The sequence below is a fragment of the Dendropsophus ebraccatus genome, chromosome 11 (assembly GCF_027789765.1).
Source record: "Dendropsophus ebraccatus isolate aDenEbr1 chromosome 11, aDenEbr1.pat, whole genome shotgun sequence".
Taxonomy (NCBI): Eukaryota; Metazoa; Chordata; class Amphibia; order Anura; family Hylidae; genus Dendropsophus; species Dendropsophus ebraccatus.
Window position 1 is genome coordinate 98,169,559 of NC_091464.1, and position 13,494 is coordinate 98,183,052.

Genomic DNA, 13,494 nt, shown 5'->3' on the forward strand with positions numbered 1-13,494 from the left:
CACATACTGTCCTCTCCATACATCTCTACCCTAATCTCCTGATACCTCCTCACATACTGTCCTCTCCTCTCCATACATCTCTACCCTAATCTCCTGATACCTCCTCACATACTGTCCTCTCCATACATCTCTACCCTAATCTCCTGATACCTCCTCACATACTGTCCTCTCCTCTCCATACATCTCTACCCTAATCTCCTGATACCTCCTCACATACTGTCCTCTCCTCTTCATACATCTCTGCCCTAATCTCCTGATACCTCCTCACATACTGTCCTCTCCATACATCTCTACCCTAATCTCCTGATACCTCCTCACATACTGTCCTCTCCTCTCCATACATCTCTACCCTAATCTCCTGATACCTCCTCACATACTGTCCTCTCCTCTTCATACATCTCTGCCCTAATCTCCTGATACCTCCTCACATACTGTCCTCTCCTCTCCATACATCTCTACCCTAATCTCCTGATACCTCCTCACATACTGTCCTCTCCATACATCTCTACCCTAATCTCCTGATACCTCCTCACATACTGTCCTCTCCTCTCCATACATCTCTACCCTAATCTCCTGATACCTCCTCACATACTGTCCTCTCCTCTTCATACATCTCTGCCCTAATCTCCTGATACCTCCTCACATACTGTCCTCTCCATACATCTCTACCCTAATCTCCTGATACCTCCTCACATACTGTCCTCTCCTCTCCATACATCTCTACCCTAATCTCCTGATACCTCCTCACATACTGTCCTCTCCTCTCCATACATCTCTACCCTAATCTCCTGATACCTCCTCACATACTGTCCTCTCCTCTTCATACATCTCTGCCCTAATCTCCTGATACCTCCTCACATACTGTCCTCTCCATACATCTCTACCCTAATCTCCTGATACCTCCTCACATACTGTCCTCTCCATACATCTCTACCCTAATCTCCTGATACCTCCTCACATACTGCCCTCTCCATACATCTCTACCCTAATCCCCTGATACCTCCTCACATACTGTCCTCTCCTCCCCATACATCTCTACCCTAATCTCCTGATACCTCCTCACATACTGTCCTCTCCATACATCTCTACCCTAATCTCCTGATACCTCCTCACATACTGTCCTCTCCTCTCCATACATCTCTACCCTAATCTCCTGATACCTCCTCACATACTGTCCTCTCCTCTCCATACATCTCTACCCTAATCTCCTGATACCTCCTCACATACTGTCCTCTCCATACATCTCTACCCTAATCTCCTGATACCTCCTCACATACTGTCCTCTCCTCTCCATACATCTCTACCCTGATCTCCTGATACCTCCTCACATACTGTCCTCTCCTCTCCATACATCTCTACCCTAATCTCCTGATACCTCCTCACATACTGTCCTCTCCATACATCTCTACCCTAATCTCCTGATACCTCCTCACATACTGTCCTCTCCATACATCTCTACCCTAATCTCCTGATACCTCCTCACATACTGTCCTCTCCTCTCCATACATCTCTACCCTAATCTCCTGATACCTCCTCACATACTGTCCTGTCCTCTCCATACATCTCTACCCTAATCTACTGATACCTCCTCACATACTGTCCTCTCCATACATCTCTACCCTAATCTCCTGATACCTCCTCACATACTGTCCTCTCCATACATCTCTACCCTAATCTCCTGATACCTCCTCACATACTGTCCTCTCCTCTCCATACATCTCTACCCTAATCTCCTGATACCTCCTCACATACTGTCCTCTCCATACATCTCTACCCTAATCTCCTGATACCTCCTTACATACTGTCCTCTCCATACATCTCTACCCTAATCTCCTAATACCTCCTCACATACTGTCCTCTCCATACATCTCTACCCTAATCTCCTGATACCTCCTCACATACTGTCCTCTCCTCTCCATACATCTCTACCCTAATCTCTTGATACCTCCTCACATACTGTCCTCTCCATACATCTCTACCCTAATCTCCTGATACCCCCTCACATACTGTCCTCCCCATACATCTCTACCCTAATCTCCTGATACCTCCTCACATACTGTCCTCTCCTCTCCATACATCTTTACCCTAATCTCCTGATACCTCCTCACATACTGTCCTGTCCATACATCTCTACCCTAATCTCCTGATACCTCCTCACATACTGTCCTCTCCTCTCCATACATCTCTACCCTAATCTCCTGATACCTCCTTACATACTGTCCTCTCCTCTCCATACATCTCTACCCTAATTTCCTGATACCTCCTCACATACTGTCCTCTCCATACATCTCTACCCTAATCTCCTGATACCTCCTCACATACTGTCCTGTCCATACATCTCTACCCTAATCTCCTGATACCTCCTCACATACTGTCCTGTCCTCTCCATACATCTCTACCCTAATCTCCTGATATCTCCTCACATACTGTCCTCTCCATACATCTCTACCCTAATCTCCTGATACCTCCTCATACTGTCCTCTCCTCTCCATACATCTCTACCCTAATCTCCTGATACCTCCTCACATACTGTCCTGTCCATACATCTCTACCCTAATCTCCTGATACCTCTTCACATACTGTCCTCTCCATACATCTCTACCCTAATCTCCTGATACCTCCTCACATACTGTCCTGTCCTCTCCATACATCTCTACCCTAATCTCCTGATATCTCCTCACATACTGTCCTGTCCTCCATACATCTTTACCCTAATCTCCTGATACCTCCTCACATACTGACCTCTCCATACATCTCTACCCTAATCTCCTGATACCTCCTCACATACTGTCCTGTCCTCTCCATACATCTCTACCCTAATCTCCTGATACCTCCTCACATACTGTCCTGTCCTCTCCATACATCTCTACCCTAATCTCCTGATACCTCCTCATACTGTCCTCTCCTCTCCATACATCTCTACCCTAATCTCCTGATACCTCCTCACATACTGTCCTCTCCTCTCCATACATCTCTACCCTAATCTCCTGATACCTCCTCACATACTGTCCTCTCCATACATCTCTACCCTTATCTCCTGATACCTCCTCACATACTGTCCTCTCCATACATCTCTACCCTAATCTCCTGATACCTCCTCACATACTGTCCTCTCCTCTCCATACATCTCTACCCTAATCTCCTGATACCTCCTCACATACTGTCCTGTCCTCCCCATACATCTCTACCCTAATCTCCTGATACCTCCTCACATACTGTCCTCTCCATACATCTCTCCCCTAATCTCCTGATACCGCCTCACATACTGTCCTCTCCATACATCTCTACCCTAATCTCCTGATACCTCCTCACATACTGTCCTCTCCTCTCCATACATCTCTACCCTTATCTCCTGATACCTCCTCACATACTGTCCTCTCCATACATCTCTACCCTAATCTCCTGATACCTCCTCACATACTGTCCTCTCCATACATCTCTACCCTAATCTCCTGATACCTCCTCACATACTGTCCTCTCCTCTCCATACAGCTCTGATATCCTGGTATTGACCCTCATGTAATTTCTGAAATCTGTGTTTTCCCTTGTCCGGTCCTTACACAGCAATCTCCATGATGTCTCCCATGCTTCCTCTATACTCTGGAACTCATTACCCTGAACCGTTCAGCTCTCATTCACCATCATGATCTTCAAAAACAAAACTATAAAAGCTGATGTATTCAGGAAGGCCTCTAACCTCTAGTAAACATGCGGCATCCATAGTACACCATGACTGGCAGCTGAGTCTCCTGCATGTGTTGTTTCCGTGTCTTGTAGGCTGTAATCCCTGTAATCTCCTATGGCCAGGGCCCTCACCAGCACATACAGAATGTAGATGTCCCTGTGAGGGGACGGGACCTTCCTCAGGTGTGAATTTGAAAAACAGTCATCAAAAAATAAAGAAACCCCCCCCCCCCCCTACACCATGAGCAGCGCCCCCTACATACCGGAGAACAGCAAGCAAAACATCAGGAGTGGCGTCATGATGGAGGGGCGACCGTCTCTGGGATCTCCCAGATGATATCAAGGGTGTGTGCTCCTCCTCCTGAAGAACCTGCAAAGTTAGGGACACGGATAACACAGAGATCATCACACATATCCCAGAGCCGATATACCGATACACATCACACATATCCCAGAGCCGAGATACCGATACATCACACATATCCCAGAGCCGAGATACCCATATACATCACACATATCCCAGAGCCGATATACCGATACATATCACACATATCCCAGAGCCGAGATACCGATACATCACACATATCCCAGAGCCGAGATACCCATATACATCACACATATCCCAGAGCCGATATACCGATACATATCACACATATCCCAGAGCCGAGATACCGATACATCACACATATCCCAGAGGCGAGATACATCACACATATCCCAGAGCCGAGATACCCATATACATCACACATATCCCAGAGCCGAGATACCGATACATCACACATATCCCAGAGCCGATATACCGATACATCACACATATCCCTGAGCCGAGATACCCATATACATCACACATATCCCAGAGCCGAGATACCCATATACATCACACATATCCCAGAGCCGACATACCGATACATCACACATATCCCAGAGCCGATATACCGATATATATCACACATATCCCAGAGCCGAGATACATCACACATATCCCAGAGCCGAGATACCGATACACATCACACATATCCCAGAGCCGAGATACCGATACATCACACATATCCCAGAGGCGAGATACCCATATACATCAAACATATCCCAGAGCCGACATACCGATACACATCACACATATCCCAGAGCCGAGATACCGATACATCACACATATCCCAGAGCCGAGATACCCATATACATCACACATATCCCAGAGCCGACATACCGATACACATCACACATATCCCAGAGCCGAGATACCGATACATCACACATATCCCAGAGCCGAGATACCCATATACATCACACATATCCCAGAGGCGATATACCGATACATATCACACATATCCCAGAGCCGAGATACATCACACATATCCCAGAGCCGATATACCGATACATATCACACATATCCCAGAGCCGATATACCGATACATATCACACATATCCCAGAGCCGAGATACATCACACATATCCCAGAGCCGACATACCGATACACATCACACATATCCCAGAGCCGAGATACCGATACATCACACATCCCAGAGCCGAGATACCCATATACATCACACATATCCCAGAGCCGATATACCGATACATATCACACATATCCCAGAGCCGAGATACCCATATACATCACACATATCCCAGAGCCGATATACCGATACATATCACACATATCCCAGAGCCGAGATACATCACACATATCCCAGAGCCGATATACCGATACATATCACACATATCCCAGAGCCGAGATACATCACACATATCCCAGAGCCGAGATACATCACACATATCCCAGAGCCGATATACCGATACACATCACACATATCCCAGAGCCGAGATACCAATACATCACACATATCCCAGAGCCGAGATACCCATATACATCACACATATCCCAGAGCCGATATACCGATACATATCACACATATCCCAGAGCCGAGATACATCACACATATCCCAGAGCCGAGATACATCACACATATCCCAGAGCCGATATACCGATACACATCACACATATCCCAGAGCCGACATACCGATACATCACACATATCCCAGAGCCGAGATACCCATATACATCACACATATCCCAGAGCCGATATACCGATACATATCACACATATCCCAGAGCCGAGATACATCACACATATCCCAGAGCCGATATACCGATACATATCACACATATCCCAGAGCCGAGATACCGATACATCACACATATCCCAGAGCCGAGATACCCATATACATCACACATATCCCAGAGCCGATATACCGATACATATCACACATATCCCAGAGCCGACATACCCATATACATCACACATATCCCAGAGCCGATATACCGTTACATATCACACATATCCCAGAGCCGAGATACATCACACATATCCCAGAGCCGAGATACATCACACATATCCCAGAGCCGATATACCGATACACATCACACATATCCCAGAGCCGAGATACCGATACATCACACATATCCCAGAGCCGAGATACCCATATACATCACACATATCCCAGAGCCGATATACCGATACATATCACACATATCCCAGAGCCGAGATACATCACACATATCCCAGAGACGATATACCGATACATATCACACATATCCCAGAGCCGAGATACATCACACATATCCCAGAGCCGAGATACCGATACATCACACATATCCCAGAGGCGAGATACATCACACATATCCCAGAGCCGAGATACCCATATACATCACACATATCCCAGAGCCGACATACCGATACACATCACACATATCCCAGAGCCGAGATACCAATTCATATCACTTATATCCCAGAGCCGAGACACATCACACATATCCCAGAGCCGATATACCGATACACATCACACATATCCCAGAGCCGAGATACCGATACATCACACATATCTCAGAGCCGAGATACCCATATACATCACACATATCCCAGAGCCGATATACCGATACATATAACACATATCCCAGAGCCGAGATACCGATACATCACACATATCCCAGAGCCGAGATACCCATATACATCACACATATCCCAGAGCCGATATACCGATACATATCACAAATATCCCAGAGCCGAGATACATCACACATATCCCAGAGCCGATATACCGATACATATCACTTATATCCCAGAGCCGAGATACATCACACATATCCCAGAGCCGAGATACATCACACATATTCCAGAGCCGATATACCGATACACATCACACATATCCCAGAGCCGAGATACCCATATACATCACACATATCCCAGAGCTGATATACCGATACATATCACACATATCCCAGAGCGGAGATACATCACACATATCCCAGAGCGGAGATACCGATACATCACACATATCCCAGAGCCGAGATACCCATATACATCACACATATCCCAGAGCCGATATACCAATACATATCACACATATCCCAGAGCCGAGATACATCACACATATCCCAAAGCCGATATACCGATACATATCACACATATCCCAGAGCCGAGATACATCACACATATCCCAGAGCCGAGATACATCACACATATCCCAGAGCCGAGATACCCATATACACACATATCCCAGAGCCGACATACCGATACACATCACACATATCCCAGAGCCGAGATACCTATATACATCACACATATCCCAGAGCCGATATACCGATACATATCACACATATCCCAGAGCCGAGATACCCATATACATCACACATATCCCAGAGCCGATATACCGATACATATCACACATATCCCAGAGCCGAGATACATCACACATATCCCAGAGCCGATATACCGATACATATCACACATATCCCAGAGCCGAGATACATCACACATATCCCAGAGCCGAGATACATCACACATATCCCAGAGCCGATATACCGATACACATCACACATATCCCAGAGCCGAGATACCGATACACATCACACATATCCCAGAGCCGAGATACCGATACACATCACACATATTCCAGAGCCGAGATACCGATACATCACACATATTCCAGAGCCGAGATACCCATATACATCACACATATCCCAGAGCCGATATACCAATACATATCACACATATCCCAGAGCCGAGATACATCACACATATCCCAGAGCCGAGATACATCACACATATCCCAGAGCCGATATACCGATACATATCACACATATCCCAGAGCCGAGATACATCACACATATCCCAGAGCCGATATACCGATACATCACACATATCCCAGAGCCGAGATACATCACACATATCCCAGAGCCGATATACCGATACATATCACACATATCCCAGAGCCGAGATACATCACACATATCCCAGAGCCGATATACCGATACATATCACACATATCCCAGAGCCGAGATACATCACACATATTCCAGATCCGATATACCGATACACATCACACATATCCCAGAGCCGAGATACCCATATACATCACACATATCCCAGAGCCGATATACCGATACATATCACACATATCCCAGAGCCGAGATACATCACACATATCCCAGAGCGGAGATACCGATACATCACACATATCCCAGAGCCGAGATACCCATATACATCACACATATCCCAGAGCCGATATACCAATACATATCACACATATCCCAGAGCCGAGATACATCACACATATCCCAGAGCCGATATACCGATACATATCACACATATCCCAGAGCCGAGATACATCACACATATCCCAGAGCCGAGATACCGATACATATCACACATATCCCAGAGCCGAGATACCCATATACATCACACATATCCCAGAGCCGACATACCGATACACATCACACATATCCCAGAGCCGACATACCGTTACATATCACACATATCCCAGAGCCGAGATACATCACACATATCCCAGAGCCGAGATACATCACACATATCCCAGAGCCGAGATACATCACACATATCCCAGAGCCGATATACCGATACATATCACACATATCCCAGAGCCGAGATACATCACACATATCCCAGAGCCGATATACCGATACATATCACACATATCCCAGAGCCGAGATACCCATATACATCACACATATCCCAGAGCCGACATACCGATACACATCACACATATCCCAGAGCCGAGATACCCATATACATCACACATATCCCAGAGCCGAGATACCGATACATCACACATATCCCAGAGCCGAGATACCGATACATCACACATATCCCAGAGCCGAGATACCCATATACATCACACATATCCCAGAGCCGAGATACCCATATACATCACACATATCCCAGAGCCGATATACCGATACATATCATACATATCCCAGAGCCGAGATACCCATATACATCACACATATCCCAGAGCCGATATACCGATACATATCACACATATCCCAGAGGCGAGATACATCACACATATCCCAGAGCCGAGATACCCATATACATCACACATATCCCAGAGCCGAGATACATCACACATATCCCAGAGCCGAGATACCGATACATCACACATATCCCAGAGGCGAGATACATCACACATATCCCAGAGCCGAGATACCCATATACATCACACATATCCTAGAGCCGAGATACCGATACATCACACATATCCCAGAGCCGACATACCGATACACATCACACATATCCCAGAGCCGATATACCGATACATATCACACATATCCCAGAGCCGAGATACATCACACATATCCCAGAGCCGAGATACATCACACATATCCCAGAGCCGATATACCGATACACATCACACATATCCCAGAGCCGAGATACCGATACATCACACATATCCCAGAGCCGAGATACCCATATACATCACACATATCCCAGAGCCGATATACCGATACATATCACACATATCCTAGAGCCGAGATACCGATACATCACACATATCCCAGAGCCGAGATACCCATATACATCACACATATCCCAGAGCCGATATACCGATACATATCACACATATCCCAGAGCCGAGATACATCACACATATCCCAGAGCCGAGATACATCACACATATCCCAGAGCCGATATACCGATACACATCACACATATCCCAGAGCCGAGATACCCATATACATCACACATATCCCAGAGCCGATATACCAATACATATCACACATATCCCAGAGCCGAGATACATCACACATATCCCAGAGCCGATATACCGATACATATCATACATATCCCAGAGCCGAGATACCCATATACATCACACATATCCCAGAGCCGATATACCGATACATATCACACATATCCCAGAGGCGAGATACATCACACATATCCCAGAGCCGAGATACCCATATACATCACACATATCCCAGAGCCGAGATACATCACACATATCCCAGAGCCGAGATACCGATACATCACACATATCCCAGAGGCGAGATACATCACACATATCCCAGAGCCGAGATACCCATATATATCACACATATCCTAGAGCCGAGATACCAATACATCACACATATCCCAGAGCCGACATACCGATACACATCACACATATCCCAGAGCCGATATACCGATACATATCACACATATCCCAGAGCCGAGATACATCACACATATCCCAGAGCCGAGATACATCACACATATCCCAGAGCCGATATACCGATACACATCACACATATCCCAGAGCCGAGATACCGATACATCACACATATCCCAGAGCCGAGATACCCATATACATCACACATATCCCAGAGCCGATATACCGATACATATCACACATATCCCAGAGCCGAGATACCGATACATCACACATATCCCAGAGCCGAGATACCCATATACATCACACATATCCCAGAGCCGATATACCGATACATATCACACATATCCCAGAGCCGAGATACATCACACATATCCCAGAGCCGAGATACATCACACATATCCCAGAGCCGATATACCGATACACATCACACATATCCCAGAGCCGAGATACCCATATACATCACACATATCCCAGAGCCGATATACCAATACATATCACACATATCCCAGAGCCGAGATACATCACACATATCCCAGAGCCGATATACCGATACATATCACACATATCCCAGAGCCGAGATACATCACACATATCCCAGAGCCGAGATACATCACACATATCCCAGAGCCGATATACCGATACACATCACACATATCCCAGAGCCGAGATACCGATACATCACACATATCCCAGAGCCGAGATACCCATATACATCACACATATCCCAGAGCCGATATACCGATACATATCACACATATCCCAGAGCCGAGATACCGATACATCACACATATCCCAGAGCCGAGATACCCATATACATCACACATATCCCAGAGCCGATATACCGATACATATCACACATATCCCAGAGCCGAGATACATCACACATATCCCAGAGCCGAGATACATCACACATATCCCAGAGCCGATATACCGATACACATCACACATATCCCAGAGCCGAGATACCCATATACATCACACATATCCCAGAGCCGATATACCAATACATATCACACATATCCCAGAGCCGAGATACATCACACATATCTCAGAGCCGATATACCGATACATATCACACATATCCCAGAGCCGAGATACATCACACATATCCCAGAGCCGAGATACCGATACATCACACATATCCCAGAGCCGAGATACCGATACATCACACATGTCCCAGAGCCGAGATACCGATACATCACACATATCCCAGAGCCGAGATACCCATATACACACATATCCCAGAGCCGACATACCGATACACATCACACATATCCCAGAGCCGAGATACCCATATACATCACACATATCCCAGAGCCGAGATACATCACACATATCCCAGAGCCGAGATACCGATACACATCACACATATCCTAGAGCCGATATACATCACACATATCCCAGAGCCGATATACCGATACATATCACACATATCCCAGAGCCGAGATACATCACACATATCTCAGAGCCGATATACCGATACATATCACACATATCCTAGAGCCGAGATACATCACACATATCCCAGAGCCGATATACCGATACATATCACACATATCCCAGAGCCGATACACATCACACATATCCCAGAGCCGAGATACCGATACATCACACATATCCCAGAGCCGAGATACCCATATACATCACACATATCCCAGAGCCGATATACCGATACATATCACACATATCCCAGAGCCGAGATACCCATATACACACATATCCCAGAGCCGAGATACATCACACATATCCCAGAGCCGATATACCGATACATATCACACATATCCCAGAGCCGAGATACATCACACATATCCCAGAGCCGAGATACCGATACATCACACATATCCCAGAGCCGAGATACCGATACATCACACATATCCCAGAGCCGAGATACCGATACATCACACATATCCCAGAGCCGAGATACCCATATACACACATATCCCAGAGCCGACATACCGATACACATCACACATATCCCAGAGCCGAGATACCCATATACATCACACATATCCCAGAGCCGAGATACATCACACATATCCCAGAGCCGAGATACCGATACACATCACACATATCCTAGAGCCGATATACATCACACATATCCCAGAGCCGATATACCGATACATATCACACATATCCCAGAGCCGAGATACCCATATACACACATATCCCAGAGCCGAGATACATCACACATATCCCAGAGCCGATATACCGATACATATCACACATATCCCAGAGCCGAGATACATCACACATATCCCAGAGCCGAGATACCGATACATCACACATATCCCAGAGCCGAGATACCGATACATCACACATATCCCAGAGCCGAGATACCGATACATCACACATATCCCAGAGCCGATACCCATATACACACATATCCCAGAGCCGACATACCGATACACATCACACATATCCCAGAGCCGAGATACCCATATACATCACACATATCCCAGAGCCGAGATACATCACACATATCCCAGAGCCGAGATACCGATACATATCACACATATCCCAGAGCCGAGATACATCACACATATCCCAGAGCCGATATACCGATACATATCACACATATCCCAGAGCCGAGATACATCACACATATCCCAGAGCCGATATACCGATACATATCACACATATCCCAGAGCCGATACCCATCACACATATCCCAGAGCCGAGATACCGATACATCACACATATCCCAGAGCCGAGATACCCATATACATCACACATATCCCAGAGCCGATATACCGATACATATCACACATATCCCAGAGCCGAGATACCCATATACACACATATCCCAGAGCCGAGATACCGATACACATCACACATATCCCAGAGCCGAGATACATCACACATATCCCAGAGCCGAGATACCGATACACATCACAAATATCCTAGAGCCGATATACATCACACATATCCCAGAGCCGAGATACCGATACACATCACAAATATCCTAGAGCCGATATACATCACACATATCCCAGAGCCGAGATACCAAAACACATCACCTGGGCCGGCGTTTGGGGGGGGGGCAAAGAGGGCAGTTGCCCAGGGCCCCCATCCCCCAGGGCAGGGCAGTTTCTAGGTCATTTTGGTAACAGGGCGGATCTTGATAAATGCGCCCCCCCCTCCTCACTTAGTTCAGCCCTAGGGAAGGTAGGGGGGCTTTTATCAAGATTCGGGTTGCTAGGAAGAAGCAGTGTGTGTATTGCAGCATAGAGCGGTGCGGCGCCCCTAACAAATAATGTTCTGCTCAATACAAAATCATTATACAGGGACTCACAGGTGACGTCTTCTTTGATCTGAGGCGTCACTTTTCCTCTCCTTCCGGCCCGGACCACCATGACGGTTTCT

At 46.4% G+C, this 13,494-nt stretch overlaps 1 protein-coding gene across 3 annotated transcripts in view; it reads right to left on the reverse strand.

Moving 5' to 3' along the window:
* Positions 1–13,494, reverse strand: part of LOC138767578 (neural cell adhesion molecule 1-like) — a 176,758-nt gene that overhangs the window by 151,644 nt on the left and 11,620 nt on the right. For all 3 annotated transcript variants that reach the window (XM_069945173.1, XM_069945174.1, XM_069945172.1), the window contains exon 2: positions 3,948–4,054. In XM_069945173.1, coding sequence (XP_069801274.1) covers positions 3,948–3,984 — 37 coding nt within the window. In that variant the 5' untranslated portion in view covers positions 3,985–4,054. The remainder of the gene's footprint in view (positions 1–3,947; positions 4,055–13,494) is intronic.